The 19,281-nt window shown below is 47.6% G+C and overlaps 1 protein-coding gene across 2 annotated transcripts in view; it reads left to right on the top strand.

The window, feature by feature from the left end:
• Positions 1-19,281, top strand: part of SMTN (smoothelin) — a 259,947-nt gene that overhangs the window by 188,694 nt on the left and 51,972 nt on the right. For both annotated transcript variants that reach the window (XM_030220282.1, XM_030220283.1), the window contains exon 10: positions 3,431-3,498. In XM_030220282.1, coding sequence (XP_030076142.1) covers positions 3,431-3,498 — 68 coding nt within the window. The remainder of the gene's footprint in view (positions 1-3,430; positions 3,499-19,281) is intronic.

Genomic DNA, 19,281 nt, shown 5'->3' with positions numbered 1-19,281 from the left:
TGGGTGGGCCTGGGCCCAAGATGGGTGGGCAGGAGAACTCCGCCCTGACCCAAAAGTGATATGGTCTTGCCCTCTCTTGCCTGCATGCCATATGGTCTCTCAAACACCTCTCCTCCCCCGCATACCTTTTAAATAGCAGATTTTCACCGGCAGCGAGCAGCAATAATACACACTGCTCATGTTGGCCCCACAGCCTTCCCTCTGATGTGTTTCCACATAGACGGGAATACATCAGAGGGAAGGCCGTGGGGCCGGTGCGAGCAGTATGTATCAGTCGCTGCTCGCTGCAGGCAAATATCTGCTATTTACACGGTATGCAGGAGGGGCAGTTGTTGGGAGTTTTCGGCTGGTGAGGATCCCTGCCAGCCACATCATAGGTGTGCTGCTACTGGGTGGGCCTGAACCCAAAGTGGGTGGACCTGGGCCCACCCTTGGCTACGCCACTGATTTACCTTTATTTGATTTCTGGAGTTATTTTTTTCTGACCCTCTACTCTCAAGCTGTCTAGCCTCTTCTTTTTTTTTTTTCCTTCCTGCCCAGCCCTCCTTCCGACCGTTGTCTGTCCTACTGGATCCTCCTCCTCTTCGCAGAGGCCCCTGCACTCGGTGGCAGGGTACGGCTGTAGGCCGCGGCTTCTCTCCTTGATCCTAGGGCAGCCCCAGGCTGGCAGCATCTCTGCCTCGGGGTAGCCACGTCAATAGCATCTTTCTTGGTCCCAGGTCAGTGCCAGATGCTGAAATTTAGACCCGGTGCGCAGAACTTTTCCACTTCCGTCCTCAAGTGACTTATTCAGTGTGGCATCGGTTTCCCAGAGTCACGTTGCAGCAAGGATTTGTCCCTGTTTATGTGCAGAGAGGAGTTCCTTTAGCAGCGGAGGTTCAGAGGTACCATCTGCCATCTAGAATATCACACATCGCATTTAAAGGAAGGGAGGGGTTAAATGGGGTTAATTTTCTGAGAAGCCAAAGTAGATCAGAGCTTAGGATTCCACTTCCGCCTTGACCGATATACTCATATCACCCCTCTCCTCAAGTCACTTCACTGGCTTCCGATCAGATACCGCATACAGTTCAAGCTTCTCCTACTAACCTACAAATGCACTCGATCTGCATCCCCTCCTTACCTCTCTACCCTCATCTCCCCTTACGTCCCTACCCGTAACCTCCACTCTCAAGACAAATCCCTCCTTTCAGTACCCTTCTCCACCACCGCCAACTCTAGGCTCCGCCCTTTCTGCCTTGCCTCACCCCATGCTTGGAACAAACTCCCTGAGCCCATACGCCGGGCCCCCTCCCTGCCCATCTTCAAATCATTGCTCAAAGCCCACCTCTTCAATGTCGCTTTCGGCACCTAATCACAACACCTCTACTCAGGAATTCTAGACTACGCCAACTTGACATTTCGTCCTTTAGATTGTAAGCTCTTCTGAGCAGGGACCGTCCTTAGTTATTAATTTGTACAGCGCTGTGTAACCCTAGTAGCGCTCTAGAAATGTTAAGTAGTAGTAGTAATGAAAACAGGACTTAATTGATTGTTGCAATGTGTCTGTAAGGTTTGATAATCTTATTTAGCTGCACAGAGGTGACTTTTAATTTAATTACTCCTAATTGTGAAATGGCTTAATTAGTAATTACCAGTCTAGAGCTGTAAGCAATGATTCCCCCCCCCCCCCAAAAAAAAAAAAAAAAGCTGTATCTACCAGCATACTGTACATAAATAAAGACCCCTTTCCCTGAGTCAGGACAGTATGAGCGAAAGACGGCAATGTCAGAGAGTAAATGAATCTACAGACGTTTGAGAGTTGCTGGGCAGCTGTTGACTTCACTTTGTAATGATGAATCTGCAGAATTAGGCAGCCAGTAAGCTCTGGTGATTTGTTATAAGGCTGTTAATGTGCAGCCAGGCTTTGCTTAATGATAAGTTATAGTAATATAAGATGAGCAACAGGGGGCAACATTTAGACTTAATTATTTCTACCTTTGGATCGCATGCTGAGCCAGGGCACTGCTCTAAAATGCAGATATAAATCTTAGTCCCAGATGGTTTATAATCTAAACTAGTAAAAAAGGCCCGTTTCTGACACAAATGAAACGGGCGCTAGCAAGGTTTTCCTCGGAGTGTGTATTTTTGAGAGAGTGTGTGGGAGTGACTGTGTGAGAGAGAGAGAGTGTGAATGTGCGAGTGTGTGTGTGTGACAGAGACAGAGTGAGACTACCCAGTGCGAGTGTGTCTGTGAGAGAGAGAGTGTGTGTGATTCTCCTCTCTTCCCTGCCCCCCCTCCAGCCACCCAGCGATTCTCCTCTCTTCCCTGCCCCCCACTCCAGCCACCCAGCGATTCTCCTCGCTCCCCTGATTACCTCCGTCGAAGCGGCCGCGTCATTGAAAGCCCTGCCCGTCTCTAGCCTTCCCTTCGAGTTCGTTCCCTCAGAGTCTCGCCCTCGCGGAAAGAGGAAATGACGTCAGAAGGCGGGACTCTGAGGGAACGAACTCGAAGGGAAGGCTGGAGACGGGCAGGGCTTTCAATGGCGCGGCCGCTTCGATGGAAGTAATCAGGGGAGCAAGGAGAATCGCTGGGTGGCTGGAGTGGGGGGGGGGGGGGGCAGGGGAGAGAGGAGAATCGCTGGGTGGTTCAGAGGTAAAGTGACATGTCCAAGATATATTTTAACCAATGTAGCTACATATCAGTAAACAGCTTTGAGCACTTCAGATATTCTCTGATGACATGAATAGAATGAACCCTTTTTAGAATGCTAGTTTTCAGTGGCTTTGTATTGGTCAGCCCAGTCTCCTAGCAGAAGACCCGAGTTAAATTCCCAAAGCCAGCCGAAGATAGGGATGCAGGGGAAGAAGCCTTTTTCTACCTCTGGGGCTCTCGTCCAACCTGGTCCTCCCAGTTATTGCTCAGTAGCGACCCCTGGCTGAAGCTCTGGTCCCGGAGAACTGCATCCTGCAGCTCCTGGCTAAGGACTGGTACTTCAGGGGCTAGTCCAGGAAAGGTTCCTCGATTTAGGAGAAATGAAGATTCACGATGTCATTGTGCATCAAGGACAGTTCTAACTGAGCTGGAAGGAGTAGAAACTATTGGGTCAGAAGCACAATTTTAAAAACAGATCCCGCCACAAGGTTTATTAAAGGAGCAATCGGTATTGACGTCTCTCTTTTCACTGACCTTTATAAGTTGCTGTCTCCCCGGCAATAATGTCTCTTTTGAAAAGATAGTAATCTTATTAAGCAGGTTTCCAGCTTTGGCAGTGCTTCGATTTCTTATTGCTTTATTGGCCCCCCCTCATTTTAGATTCTCGTCTCAGATGTGGAGAGATCTTTGAGCTATTTGAGTTACGGGAACTTTGTTGCAGAGTATCTGAGCAATTTTTGTTCATAACGCCTTCTGATCTTCTAACTGCTCAACCGTCCTGTTTTCCTTTGGTAGAACTCACTTTGGGGCTGAAACCACCTCCGATGAAGATCACCAGCACCGTCAGCAGCAATGCCAGGAAGGTAAGAACCTTTTCGTTTGGTTTGCTCAAAGGCCGAGAGTCAAAAGGTTTGTCCAGCCACTTTTGAGTTAACCAGATAAAATAATTTAAAAAGAAATTCTTTGCTTTCTGGCTGGTTAAATGTTTACTACGTCAATTAGGGATCACTTATAGATAAACTGGTGCTGGTAATTCAATCAGTCTAACAATTGCACCAGGGAATACTCCTATATCTTATTTTAAGTGTTTTTAAATGTTTTTAATCTGCAGTGCTCAGTATTTTGCTGTTGTGCCTAATAACCACACGTTACGGAGTTAGCAAACAGCCACCAAACATCATAGCACTGACCCTTCCTCCCTTCCTAGCGATGGAGCCCTGATTTTAATCACAGTTCACTACAGCACGGGGGTAACGGAGTAGTAGCACCAGACCAAGATTCATTATTGAATTATATAAACCAGCCAAGATAAGTGTACTTGTTTACTTACTGTCGACACCACAACTGACCGTAGCACAGTAGAGCGTTACTTTTTAAAAATATTTTTATTTATAAGAATTTAAATTTACAAGCAATAAAATAACTTGCCAGAAATACAGAGAAAGTAATACACAAGAATTATTTCAAATCAGGTAATTCTATACTCTTCCTTAGACCACAAAATAGGGAGAGTGAAACAAGACGAGGAGATCAATTAAACAACAGTAAACAGAAAAAACGTGATATTAACCTGATTATCCCCAGTTATTATTTATCTGAATCATTACTCCATATTGATCGTCTGGTTGGCTTCTTCAAACCCAAAATGGTGTATAGTCAATTTGTTTCGTTGGAAACATTCTTATTGTCCAATATTAGTAGAAATAATACACCTAATTTCATTTTTTCTCTTTTAAAACCAGAAAGAGTAGATATAGATAGGAAGGGAGTATTCCCTGGTGCAATTGTTAGACTGGTTAAATATTTAGTCAACTTTGCTACCGCCAAAGAAACGATCAGAGTAATCCAGGGACACAGAAAGAGTTTAACTGAATTTATTTATTTTATTTTTGTTACATTTGTACCCCGCGCTTTCCCACTCATGCCAGGCTCAATGCGGCAGGCAATGGAGGGTTAAGTGACTTGCCCAGAGTCACAAGGAGCTGCCTGTGCCTGAGGGAATCGAACTCAGTTCCTCAGTTCCCCAGGACCAAAGTCCATCACCCTAACCACTAGGCCACTCCTCCACTGTTGCTACTATTTGAGATTCTACATGGAATTCCACTAGAAGTCGGCCCTTGCAGATCACCAATGTAGCCGCGCAGGCTTCTGCTTCTGTGAGTCTGACGTCCTGCACGTACGTGCAGGACGTCAGACTCACAGAAACAGAAGCCTGGGCAGCCTTCTACATGGAATGTTCCTAGTGGAATAGCAACATTCCATATAGAATCTCCAATAGTAGCAACATTCCATGTAGAATCTCCAATAGTATCTATTTTATTTTTGTTACATTTGTACCCCGCGCTTTCCCACTCATGGCAGGCTCAATGCGGCTTACATGGGGCAATGGAGGGTTAAGTGACTTGCCCAGAGTCACAAGGAGCTGCCTGTGCCTGAAGTGGGGAATCGAACTCAGTTCCTCAGGACCAAAGTCCACCACCCTAACCACTAGGCCACTCCTCCACTGTTGCTACTATTTGAGATTCTACATGGAATGTTGCTATTCCACTAGCAACATTCCATGTAGAAGTCGGCCCTTGCAGATCACCATGTGGCCGCGCAGGCTTCTGCTTCTGTGAGTCTGACGTCCTGCACGTACGTGCAGGACGTCAGACTCACAGAAACAGAAGCCTGCGCAGCCTTCTACATGGAATGTTGCTAGTGGAATAGCAACATTCCATGTAGAATCTCCAATAGTAGCAACATTCCATGTAGAATCTCCAATAGTATCTATTTTATTTTTGTTACATTTGTACCCTGTGTTTTCCCACTCATGGCAGGCTCAAGGCAGCTTACATGGGGCAATGGAGAGTTAAGTGACTTGCCCAGAGTCACAAGGAGCTGCCTGTGCCTGAAGTGGGAATCAAACTCAGTTCCTCAGTTCCCCAGGACCAAAGTCCACCACCCTAACCACTAGGCCACTCCTCCACTCAGTCTGGTTGTCAGAAGATGCCATCCTAAAGTTACCTGGGTGTCTTTATCTGGTTGTATTCAGCAGAGCTGAAACGCTGTGCATTTCTGGGCAAAGTTTAATTGCATAAATACGTTCTCTCGCTGCTCTATCATCCTGCTGAGCAGATTGCTTGCTACTGTATAAAAAAAGTGTCTTCTGTCATGCAAGATAAGTGCTGAATCTATAAATGCACTCAATTATAATACATAGATTTAAATTGGGTTGCTTCCTATGAGTGACATATAATTTTTCAAAGGGACATGTGGCCAAATAAAGCGAATAAACGAATCCACGGAATCGTAGCGGAGATTGGGTGGCAACACCGGTAACTGGGAAGCAAAACCAGTGCTGGGCAGACTTCTACGGTCTATGCCCTGATCGTAACTGAATAGATATGGATGGGCTGGAGTGTAAATTTTAAGGGGCTTCATCCTTGGTGGCCTAGTGCCCCCGCAGTCCCCCCAACTCAAGGTATGGGAGGCTGGAGATCCGGTGGATCTTCAGCCCCCCCCCAACCTCTCCCACACCCAAAAAAAAAAAAACCATCCCTGGTGGCCTTCAAAACGGTGGTGCCCTGCCCAGTGCGTCTCTTATATGGTAGGGAAGCCCCACCCAGTGTATCCTGCCACCATTGTGAAGGCGTGCTGAAAAAGGTAGGAGTGTGCTACTCCCTCCTCCATCATGGAGGTACGGGGGGGGGGGGTTAACCGCTACACCACCAGGTTGGGCAGGGAGTTGTGTTGTCAGCCTACTTTGGCCACTGGTTATGGTTTTATTGGGTATGGGGGGGGGGGGGGGGGCTTGGGTGGCTGGAGATCCACCAGTGCTCCAGGCCCCCACCCTGTGCCTTGTGTTGGGGGGGGGGGGGTTCTGGAGGTCTGACAGACCTCCAGCCCTCATGTCGCTGTCTGGGGAGTGGCACTTGGCCACCAGGGATAAAGCGATAGCAAGGGTCCAATTGACCTCCATCTCCTGCGCTTGACAAGTCTGGGCTTTCGACAGCCTGGACCTATCAAATTAGTGTGGGACGATTGTGTCTGAGCGCATGCTCAGGCAGTAGCAGAGATGTGATGGCTCTTACTGCAACAATGGAGAGAATCCAGCAGGAGGATTCACACTCGGTGTAGCTTGCCGGTAAAATTATCATGGCATTCTTGCACCTCGCCAGATCTAAGTATGTACCACAAATGAAGAAGGGAAAATGAATAGCTCTCAGTTACAAGCATCAAGAGCAGAAGCCACTTAATTAAAAAAGGATTCCAAGAGCTATTCTGTTAATTAAAAGAAGGGAATGAGAACACCCGCTCCATGGAAACATGTGATTCAAGCAGTTTTTGGGTGTACAGTGTTTTCTGAATCTCTGCACGTCCAATAATTTAAAAGATATTTGAAAAAGAGGCAGCTGGAATTCTGTTGACTGTCTCATGCTAAATCCTAGTAACGGGAGCTGCTTTTTCTCACACCTGTTGTCATTCCGTCTCATTTTTCCCTCTGTTGTTGCTGGGACCTGCCTGGCCCCTCTTCTGTGAGTTAATAATAGTTTCTGCTCGCACACAAAGCCCAATGAATGATCAGGAGCTAGTCACGAGACCAAGCTATGCCTTTGGAAACAGAAAGGGGCGTCGTTCTCAGTAACCCCCTCGGAGCACCGGAATAAGGCTCTAGCTAGGAGGATGGGGACAGGGAGTCCAGCTGCTGTGCAGGACCACCTCTATTCAGCAGCTCGGCCAGTGCAGTAACGGACAAAGCTGATCACAGCCCGAAGATGACGGGGGTCAACGTCCAGAATCCGGATCATGAGACGCTGGAATCTGTGGCCACGGCCGAAGCTGCCTTTGAGAAGTCGCTGCAGGAGGCAGTGGAGGAGATCCACCTGGACCTCCAGGTGTTCCAGAAGGCGGTGGATGACCAGGTAGAAGAGATCATCCGCGAACTGGAGCCTTTGGTGAAGGCAGTCGATGACCTGAAGGAGGACAATCTGAAGCTGCAGGTGGAGCAGATGAGGCTGGCACAGCAAGTGGACCTGCTTTCTCGTTTGATAGGTTCAGAGGAGGCGGGGGGCTTAGTGGCTCACCCCCCAACGTTTGCCAGGAGACAGTCTTCATTGTGCTTGTCAAGGAGCAACAGCCTTGTAAGTTACTGTGGGCCCTCGTGAGAGAGAAGCTGGGCAAGCTGGGACTGGGGGGGAGGGGGGTTATGCTTTTTCCAAATACCAAATTAATGTACTGCGGCTGTCTTTTCTGGTGTCTATGATGAGAGTTCTCAACCCTCTACTGGAGGCACCTAACCAGAATTACCACAATGAATAGGTTTGCATGCAATGGATTCTCCTCTAAATGAAAACATATCTCGTTCATATTTGTTATAGAAATCCCGAAAACCCGACTGGTTAGGTGTGCCTCTAGGTGAGGATTGAGAAGCACCTCTCTAAGAGATGAATTTTAATCCTCATTGTTTTCCCTACATTTATAATGCAAGTCTTTAGGGGGGCAGCTTTCAGGCTGTCTGCTTTTGGGGTAAAATCCGCATAGACGTCACACCTGTAACGAGTGCAAAGTTTGTGCAGAATTTTTTTATTTATTTATTTTTTTACATTTGTACCCCGCGCTTTCCCACTCATGGCAGGCTCAATGCGGCTTACATGGGGCAATGGAGGGTTAAGTGACTTGCCCAGAGTCCCACTAGCAACATTCCATGTAGAAGTCGGCCCTTGCAGATCACCAATGTGGCCGCGCAGGCTTCTGCTTCTGTGAGTCTGACGTCCTGCACGTACGTGCAGGACGTCAGACTCACAGAAACAGAAGCCTGCGCAGCCTTCTACATGGAATGTTGCTAGTGGAATAGCAACATTCCATGTAGAATCTCCAACAGTAGCAACATTCCATGTAGAATCTCCAATAGTATCTATTTTATTTTTGTTACATTTGTACCCTGCGCTTTCCCACTCATGGCAGGCTCAATGCGGCTTACATGGGGCAATGGAGGGTTAAGTGACTTTGCCCAGAGTCACAAGGAGCTGCCTGTGCCTGAAGTGGGAATCGAACTCGGTTCCTCAGTTCCCCAGGACCAAAGTCCACCACCCTAACCACTAGGCCACTCCTCCACTCCTTTGGCTTCTGCTTTTTGTGTAGTAGATTCAGTAGGGAAATGAAGACATGTGGACTTAAATATAATCTCTGTTTTTTTTTTTGCAAACCACCTTCCCTCCTTTTCCCATGCAGCTGGAAAAGGCACATGTGACAGGCCCCGCCTACTTTCAGCCATGTTAAGAGAAGGCGCTCGAAGGCAGCTGATTTACATAGCCCAATCAGTTCTGAAAATCGCCCTCGTAGAAGCCTCTTGGATAAATAGGGCGCCGAGAGCGAAGGGCGCCAAGGCATATCTAAATCATCCTTTGGGGCCTTTTTACTAAGCTACAGCAAAAAGGGGCTTCAGCATTTCCTTATGTGGGTCTTTCCCTCACGTTAAGGCCATTTTTACAGCAGGGGTAAAATGGCTGATTTTCAGATTTTTTTACATTAATGGCCACACACTAATTTTCCCATTAGGTCATGAGCCCCTACGCCCCCCCCCCCCCCCCCGACACGCCCCCTGCACCAAAAAGTGTGGCTAGTGCATGCACATAGCAAAGTTACCATGGGACGCCTCAGCGTTCCCTGCACTGCACCATATTTTTGCCCGGGGAAGGACACGTTATTGCTTACTGCAGCTTAGTAAAAAGGCCCCAGTTGCGAGTCGAATTTTGTTAGCAGCTAAAACGTTTGTCTCCGCGTTGCTTTTATTCAAAGCACTTTGGGTCCACTTTCTGCCTGAGGAACGACTGTACTTGAGTTTGTCGGCTTTTTTGGGGGTGGGGGGGGTGGGAAGGAATCTTACTCAGCTCCCGAATACAGTAGTTCCAGGATGGGCGGGACGAATTGCTTGTTCTTTTGGCCGCTGTCGGTGACAGGGTGCTGGGCTCAATGGACCCTTGGTCTGTCCCAGCATGTGTATGATCCAGTTGTGAAAAGTACTAAATGTATTTACATATATTGACTAACCAGTGTTTCAGTCTGACTAGGCAGACAGGATGGGCTGTATTATCTACTGCAGTTGGACCCAGTCCCGGTCCTCAAGGGCCAGAAATGGGTCAAGTATTCAGGATATCCCCATTGAGTATGCACGAGAGAGATTTTCCTGCAGTGGAGATGCCGTGCATGCAAATAGGTCATTCATGTTCCATAGGGAAATCCTGAAAACCTGACCCATTTGCAAACGTTTTTGTTTCTATTTGAAAAGTACTCGCAGTACCAGTTTGGACCATAGCTTAGGGAACAGCATTAATATTAAATAGGGCAATTTTGCATGGTCTGCATAGGTTTAGATGCGGCCACCTGCATTATAAAACAATCTTTCAAAAGGAACCCACCCTTGTTGTCTTTTGTAAAAGTACTCCCGGACTTTTTCCCCTGCTGTTGCTTGTGCAGTTGGCCAAGTGGGGGGTAAAATGACATTTTTACATTTGAAAATGACACTTATGCCTGCTGTGTTATTCCCCTCATCTCTGAGATTCCTGAGGCAGGCCACGTGTGTGCCAGACATGGTACCGTGTCGAGTTATCTTCAGTAAACGTATTTAATTTCACATTGAGAGTCCTGAGTCTGTTTTGAAGAGCCTGATCCGGTTCCCACTCCTTGTTTTTACATAGTAACATAGTAGATGACGGCAGAAAAAGACCTGCACGGTCCATCTAGTCTGCCCAACAAGATAAACTCATATGTGCTACTTCTTGTGTATACCTGACCTTGATTTGTATCTGCCATTTTCAGGGCACAGACCGTAGAAGTCTTGCCCAGCACTAGCCTCGCCTCCCAAACACCTGTTCTCTCCACTTTTTGTGGTCTTTTCACAACCCCCTCATCTCGACACCACCCCGAGAATCTCTCTTTGGCTAAGATGCCACATGCTGTGGGAGCCAGCAGACAGGCCAGTTGGTATTAACCTGAAGAATTGGCTTTGAATGTTACTCCTTTTTCGGACAACGATCATCTTTTGAATTAGGACTGGCTCAGGACAGAACACATCAGAGTATTTTATGGTCCTCATGCAATCTTTAAGAGGAAGACATTCCTCCCATGAATATTCAGCCAGCCAGTTGCGATCCTAGGTCGGCTGCCACCCGGGGCGGATTGCCGCTGCGCACTCCCTCCCCCCCCCCCCTCCCCCCCGGTGCATTCTTGGCTGCTGGAGGGTGCAGAGAGCAGCCACGCACCTGTCGGCTCCACTGGTTCCCTGCTCCCTCTGCCCCAGAACAGGAAGTATTGGTTAATTAGGGCAGTCTTTCCTGTCCTAAGTTAAATCAGATGGTTATTCAGGTACTTCAGCTATTGGTGATACCCCCCCACAGGCTGCCAGCACTATCCAGTTATGTTTCACTGAATTTCCAGTTTGACCAGTGCATGTTAACCGGTCAGCCTTCTCGTACCCGGTTAACTAGCGCTGAATAAAAATCCCTTTGTTTTCAAAGGTAATATAAATTAAACAAAAATGATTTGAATGTGTCGGGGACAGCTCCACTCAGTCTCCCATACAGTCTTTCACACTGCGGATTGGAACATAGGACATCTCAAAGTTGTTTTCTATAATAAAAACAGTAAGAACTCCAGTAATATAAAGGAAGGACCCTACACTCAAGTGAAATCTCGGGACTGTTCGGAGAGAGTCATGTTTATTTATTTATTACATTTGTACCCCGCGCTTTCCCACTCAAAGCAGGTTCAACGCGGCTTACATAGTAATTGGGATTACAAAGTATTGGTGGAGAGAAATAAGTTTCCCAGCTGTAAAGGAATGAAGTACAAACAGGCTTATGCCACCACCTTTGAGTACAAAAGTACACCGTTTTGGAACGCACTACCCATGGCCCTGAAAACCATGACCAATCTAACCAGCTTTCGCAAAGCTTTGAAAACACATCTATTCAACAGAGCCTACAAAAGTCACCCTCAATGAAACAAATCATTCCCTAAACCACCCAAGTACACCAAAACACCTCTTTCACGCCCTTACCTAACACCTTCTACCTAAATTCCTCTTTCACCTCAGCTTATGATTGACTGTTTTCTTATATCATATAATGACGTTCTCATTTCCATACTCTGTAAGCCACATTGAGCCTGCAAAAAGGTGGGAAAATGTGGGGTACAAATACAATAAATAAATAAGTTGAGTTTTATCGGAGTAATAAAAGAAATAGGAATGTAGAAATGCAGGGATGAGGGGAGTAGGAGAAGTATGAGCCAAGGGTAAGTGAACAATTGGAGGGGTAGATGAGGTGGAAGGGGATGGGCAAGAGTGAAGGGAGTAGGAGAGGTGTGAGTAAGGGTAAGTGAGCAGTTGGAGGGTAGATGAGGCGGAGGGGGATGGGCAAGAGTGAAGGGAGTAGGAGAGGTGTGAGTAAGGGTAAGTGAGCAGTTGGAGGGTAGATGAGGCGGAGGGGGATGGGCAAGAGTGAAGGGAGTAGGAGAGGTGTGAGTAAGGGTAAGTGAGCAGTTGGAGGGTAGATGAGGCGGAGGGGGATGGGCAAGAGTGAAGGGAGTAGGAGAGGTGTGAGTAAGGGTAAGTGAGCAGTTGGAGGGTAGATGAGGGGGATGGGCAAGAGTGAAGGGAGTAGGAGAGGTGTGAGTAAGGGTAAGTGAGCAGTTGGAGGGTAGATGAGGGGGATGGGCAAGAGTGAAGGGAGTAGGAGAGGTGTGAGTAAGGGTAAGTGAGCAGTTGGAGGGTAGATGAGGCGGAGGGGGATGGGCAAGAGTGAAGGGAGTAGGAGAGGTGTGAGTAAGGGTAAGTGAGCAGTTGGAGGGTAGATGAGGCGGAGGGGGATGGGCAAGAGTGAAGGGAGTAGGAGAGGTGTGAGTAAGGGTAAGTGAGCAGTTGGAGGGTAGATGAGGCGGAGGGGGATGGGCAAGAGTGAAGGGAGTAGGAGAGGTGTGAGTAAGGGTAAGTGAGCAGTTAGAGGGTAGATGAGGGGGATGGGCAAGAGTGAAGGGAGTAGGAGAGGTGTGAGTAAGGGTAAGTGAGCAGTTGGAGGGTAGATGAGGGGGATGGGCAAGAGTGAAGGGAGTAGGAGAGGTGTGAGTAAGGGTAAGTGAGCAGTTGGAGGGTAGATGAGGCGGAGGGGGATGGGCAAGAGTGAAGGGAGTAGGAGAGGTGTGAGTAAGGGTAAGTGAGCAGTTGGAGGGTAGATGAGGCAGAGGGGGATGGGCAAGAGTGAAGGGAGTAGGAGAGGTGTGAGTAAGGGTAAGTGAGCAGTTGGAGGGTAGATGAGGCGGAGGGGGATGGGCAAGAGTGAAGGGAGTAGGAGAGGTGTGAGTAAGGGTAAGTGAGCAGTTGGAGGGTAGATGAGGCGGAGGGGATGGGCAAGAGTGAAGGGAGTAGGAGAGGTGTGAGTAAGGGTAAGTGAGCAGTTGGAGGGTAGATGAGGCGGAGGGGATGGGCAAGAGTGAAGGGAGTAGGAGAGGTGTGAGTAAGGGTAAGTGAGCAGTTGGAGGGTAGATGAGGGGGATGGGCAAGAGTGAGGGGAGTAGGAGAGGTGTGAGTAAGGGTAAGTGAGCAGTTGGAGGGTAGATGAGGCGGAGGGGGATGGGCAAGAGTGAAGGGAGTAGGAGAGGTATGAGTAAGGGTAGGTGAGCATTTGGGGAGGGGTCAATGAGGTGAAAGGGGAGAGAACAAGGGATAAGTAGGGGAAACTTTGGCGGGAGATGTAGTCTAGGTCGTTATTGTCTCCTGGATATTTATTTTTTATTTTTGTTACATTTGTACCCCGCGCTTTCCCACTCATGGCAGGCTCAATGCGGCGGGCAATGGAGGGTTAAGTGACTTTGAAAAATGTCAGGAAGTATTTTTTCACAGAGAGAGTAGTGGATGCTTGGAATGTCCTCCCGCGGGAGGTGGTGGAAATGAAAACGGTAACGGAATTCAAACATTCGTGGGATAAATATAAAAGAATCCTGTTCAGAAGGAATGGATCCTAAGGAGCTTAGCTGAGATTAGGTGGCAGAGCCAGTGGCAGGAGGCGGGGATAGTGCTGGGCAGACTTATACGGTCTGTGCCAGAGCCGGTGGTGGGAGGCGGGGCTGGTGGTTGGGAGGCGGGGATAGTGCTGGGCAGACTTACACGGTCTGTGGCCTGAAAAGGACAGGTACAAATCAAGGTAAGGTATACACAAAAAGTTAAGGTATACACAAAAAGTAGCACATATGAGTTTATCTTGTAGGGCAGACTGGATGGACCATGCAGGTCTTTTTCTGCCGTCATTTACTATGTTACTATGTCACTTGCCCAGAGTCACAAGGAGCTGCCTGTGCCAGGAATCAAACTCAGATACTTGTTGCTCACAAGAAAAAAAAAATGTGCACAGACCAGGCCGCTCCTTAAAGGAAGTGTTGCTCTGAAGTATGCAGTAACAGAATAAAAAAGTGATTTGTTTTACCCATGGTTAAAAAAATGGCTTTCTTTACTGGACAGTGTTCTAACGGAAATAAGGCAACAAAGTCGTTTTCTAAAACATACATGTTTGCAACAGAGGCATAGCCAGATCTCGTGGTAGGAGGGAGCCAGAGCCCGAGTTGGGGGCGCACATTTTGGGCTGCCGCCGCTGCCCACCCGCTGCCGCAGCAAATACCTTGGCTGGTGGGGGGGGGGGTCCCCATCCCCCGCTAGTTGAAGCCGTTCTCCGGCACCGCCACATTTGCTGTCTTGCTCTGTCTTCCCCTCACGTCTCGCATGCTCCTTTTAGTGAAATTGAGCATGCTCAGTTTCTTTGTTTCAACATTTTTATTGATGAAATGACAAATACAATATCACCAAACACCCGAAATAACAAATTTCAAAGTCAAGCCTTTCAAGTAGTTACAAATGGTGGGTCTTATCATCAACATTTTATCATTCTCATCCTACCTTATCCCTTCCCAAACCCCCCTCCCTCCCCCCTTCCACCTTCTAACGTTTTGACTTGAGTGTTACGGCAACAACACATACAGCTTTGTGGTCGCTCTGATTATCCTATGATCCTATAACTAAAAAAGGGTATGTTCAGTGCCGCCACGTCTTTCTGGCAATGTCTGATCATCCGCCAATATCATTAAGACTACTATGTGCGCTATCTCACCCCATCCCCCCCATCTCCCTCCCCCTCCCCCTTGCTCAGTTTCTCTAAAAGGAGCGTGCCGGACGTGAGGGGAAGACAGAGCAGGGCAGGCAAGGCGGCGACGCCGGAGATCAGCGCTGGACAAGGCTTCAGCTGGCAGGGGTCCCCAACCCCCGCCAGCAAAACCAGGGGCCCAGAGGAAATTTGGAGGGGGGCCAGGCCCCCATGGCCCCACATAGCTATGCCACTGGTTTGCCGCCATGCGCAGGAGAGAGAAATGATTGATTTGATTATAAAGGGTACCTGATAAACACCTATGATTGCTTGTGGGAGCCTTGGAAGCTGAAAACATGAATTCTTTGTCAGCATTGTCAGTCTGTGGGAGCTTAGCTGAGATGGGGGTGGGAGGGGGAGGGCTGGTGCAAGAGAATTGAAGCATGATGCTTGACTAAGGAAAACACCACCACCACCTCAGCCATCACTTTTGAATTTCTCTTTGCCACATTCCAGTTCCCGAGGTTAGATTACTGCCGGCAAAGGGTTATGTGAAGCCTTTGTTCTCTTTTAGAGAATGAGGGGAAGGGAGGGAAGTGAGAATGGTCTAAATGACAGTCCTGTCTTGGCTCACGCACATGGCACTGTTCCTGTTGCTGTGGCCTTGTTACTCAGAGGCTGGAAATAATGCAGGACTAACATTTATTTGACTAAAGTAAGATATTGTTACAGTAGAGTTATGGGGTTACAGCTGGCTGTACTCCGTCTGCCCTGTTGTTCTGCGCTTCTGGCAGAAGCGGACGTGAAAATGAGTGGTTCCCTGGTGGGCAAAGATAATCACATCGCTCTTGAACGTTGCTGAAAGATCAGTGGTATTTTTACTGACAGGCTGTATTGAGATTTCTGCTCTGGCTTTTTGTTTTGTTTTTCGGTTAGCAAAAGGAGGTTGAAAGAGAAATTTCAGGAAGAGATCTGGCCTCATGGCTAAACCAGAATGGGGTGATGAAAACTGGATCCCCTGCATTTCACAGTTGTGCTGTGGTGATGGTAGGCCTGAGGCCTGGGGATGGAGAAAAGGAGGACTTTGCTAGGTTACTTGTAATGGTGGTTCTCTATAGACAGCAGGATACTGTCCACACACAGGTGACTTCACCTATCCATCTTGTGGGATAGAGCAAATTCCCAGATTTTCAGGGTTTCCATGCAGAGATGGGTGCAGCCCATACTGTTGTTTGATGTAAATCATTGCTACCTGGTTATATTTATTTTATTTTATTTTAGTTACATTTGTACCCCGCGCTTTCCCACTCATGGCAGGCTCAATGCGGCTTACATGGGGCAATGGAGGGTTAAGTGACTTGCCCAGAGTCAGGAGCTGCCTGTGCCTGAAGTGGGAATTGAACTCGGTTCCCCAGGACCAGAGTCCACCACCCTAACCACTTGGCCACTCCTCCACTCATTACAATAAATTTCCTGGATAGCAAGAAGTGGAAAGCTTGGAGTGTAGTATATATTGCTTTGAGTTCCAGATGGTTCAAATGCAGCCTGCACTCTTGCAAAGTCCATGTATCCTGGAGATGGAGACGATGCGCTCCCGTCCCAGAGTTGAAGGCATTGGTGGTTACTGTGATCTGAAAAGGTGGTTGCTGGAACAGTCTGCTGTTTGAGGTTGGGGTGGTGTAACCACCGTAGGAGGGCTTCCTACAGCAAGAGGTGGTTGGAATTTGCAAAGAAAGGGTTTGGTTGAATTGATTCCAACTGCGTTTTAGATGCCGTTGGATAGGCCTCATGAACAGCTTCGCAAAGGAGACAACGTACACTGCTGCTGCTGCCATGTGACCCATGTGACCCATGTGAAGAAGTGTTTTGGCTATATTGGGCATTGAAGACTTGGCTGGTGAGCAGGGTGATATTGTCTACATGCTGAGGTGACAGGCTGGCCCTTCTGGAGAAACGAGGCATGCCCCAGTGAACTCCGGGGATAACAAGGGGGTGAGGTTGGACTTTGCATGATGTACAACAACCCCCCATCTTTTGAGCAGTGTCATCGTTACTTGGAACGATTGAGGTCTCTTAAGAAGAAGGTAGGGAGACACCCATGTTTCACTCCTCTGGATATGTGCTGTCACCACCGCAACACATTTGGTGAAAATCCATTGAGCAAAGATAGGCGAAAGGGTAGAACTTTGTATTGGTAGCATCTTCCTAGGGTACAGAAATGTAGACATTTGCAGTGGGATGGGTATTAGTGTCCTTCATATCCAAGGACGTGAACCAATCTCCTTGATGCAGAAGGGGTAGAATGGTGGCCAGGGAATTCATTCTGAACTTCTCCTTCCTGACGTAGCGATTGAGCTTCCAAAAGGTCTAGGTTAGAAGTGAGTCCCCCTGACTTCTTGGGAATGAGGAAGCGTGAGTGCAAACCTTGGTGTTGCTCCAATGAGAAGTACTCCTTTGATGACAGTGGCCCAAATTAGAACCTGTAGCTCCAAAATTGGAGTATGGGAATATGATTCTTTGAGATGTTGTAGGGGTAGTGTTCTTAAACTATTTATCTGTGGTAATAGTCTTCCACTCGTCATTTAAAGAGAAAAAAAAAAGCGCAGCGCACAAGTGTAAATTGCAATTTTGCTTTCTACAGTGTGACTGCGTCCCTGTTCGTGGACTCAGCACCCTTACACTTGTGTGCCGCTAGTACTCAAGGTTTGGTCTGATATTCAGCGGAAGATTTATCGACCCCTGAGGAAGGCATTTGTGCCGAAACGCAGACCGTGTAGGGTCCTAATAAAACCTTGTTTGGAGCTTTCACTCCTGTGTTTTTATTGGCTGGTCACTTGGACTTGGTTCTTTTCCACCTCCTGTTTGGTGTGCTTGCGTTTTTTGTGGAAGGAGTGAACCCCCCCCCCCCCCTTTCTTTCTCTTATAGAGCAGGTCAGACAGATGCCATCTAGGTAGTTTGACTGCCTTATCCATGGAAAATTGCTTTCAATTTGGTGGTCCCTTCTGAAAATGTGCCTCAGAGGAGGGAAGTCCGTTCAGACCAGCCAAGGTTACCTGAATCCTCCCGTCTGTCATCAAATAGGAAGGGAAAATATAGTGGAGGCTGCTGTTGGTGGAGGGGGGAAGAGAGAGAGAGATAATCAGAAAAAATAACTAAATACAATTTCCAGAAAGCAAAAATGAAAGGCAAGTAGGAAAACCATCTTAATTTTCATCAGTTTTGAGGACTGTTATCACCACCTCTTCATACTGCAATGTGAGCTGTCTTCTCTTAGTTTTCAGGTGGGTGGACACAATAGGAAAGACTTTTTTTACTTTTCTAAAGTAAAACGACAGAAAACGCAACTTGACTTAATTTGTCTAAAAATAAAAGCATTGATTCTGAGCACAAGATCAGCCAAAATCAAGTGGTATATAATACCGTTACTAACCAGCAGCCTGAAAGTCAGCCCTCCTAGAGAAGAGCCTCCCTGCGTGGCTTAGACTTTTGGGGTTGTGTCCCCCGTTCTTCTCACCTTGTGAGTACATTTGTTACACGTACTCCAGATCATTCTCCTCCAGTCTGGTACTAGATTGAGCAAGCAGAGCACGAGGTGGGAAGGGATGGAGAGAAGCACGGGGTGGGGGTGGGGGTGGGGGTGGGGGTGGGGTGGGGGGTAATGCAGGGGAGATGGGAAATACCACATTTCTCCACACAGAATTTCAAAGGACATGCAAGGGTCTTTCCTTTCATCCTTAAAATGAGAGCGCGAAGGTTGAGACCTCATGAGCTACCGTGCTGATTAAAAACAACCTGTTCTTGTCTTTGGTTAATACTATTCCCAAATATTTTTCTACCACTCTGTCGCAGAATAAGTTAGTCTTGGGCGTCCTATGTAAATATTATTCCTTCTAAGGGAATGCAGAACTGATCTGGACGCGTTGTCCTGAGGAGAACAAAATCCTTACGGATAAGTACAAGCAAAACCTATAAGTGTACTCACTCTGCCGCTCCCCAGTATCTCTCCACACTCGTCCTTCCCTACACCCCTTCCCGTGCACTCCGCTCCATGGATAAATCCTTCTTATCTGTTCCCTTCTCCACTACTGCCAACTCCAGACTTCGCGCCTTCTGTCTCGCTGCACCCTACGCCTGGAATAAACTTCCTGAGCCCCTACGTCTTGCCCCATCCTTGGCCACCTTTAAATCTAGACTGAAAGCCCACCTCTTTAACATTGCTTTTGACTCGTAACCACTTGCCTCCACCCACCCTCCTCTCCTCCTTCCTGTACACATTAATTGATTTGATTTGCTTACTTTATTTATTTTTTGTCTATTAGATTGTAAGCTCTTTGAGCAGAGACTGTCTTTCTTCTATGTTTGTGCAGCGCTGCGTATGCCTTGTAGTGCTATAGAAGTGATAAATAGTAGTAGTAGTAGTAACCAGAGCTAATATTGTGATGTCATAATGCCTCAGGCCACCAATAAGAGCCAACCTCATCAGTGATGTCACAATGGCTTGATTGTCCTATACTTGGCTCACTTTTATTACATAG

This window comes from Microcaecilia unicolor, chromosome 11 (assembly GCF_901765095.1).
Source record: "Microcaecilia unicolor chromosome 11, aMicUni1.1, whole genome shotgun sequence".
Lineage (NCBI taxonomy): Eukaryota > Metazoa > Chordata > Amphibia > Gymnophiona > Siphonopidae > Microcaecilia > Microcaecilia unicolor.
Note: the sequence above shows the minus strand (reverse complement) of the source record. Positions and strands in the feature narration are given on the sequence as shown.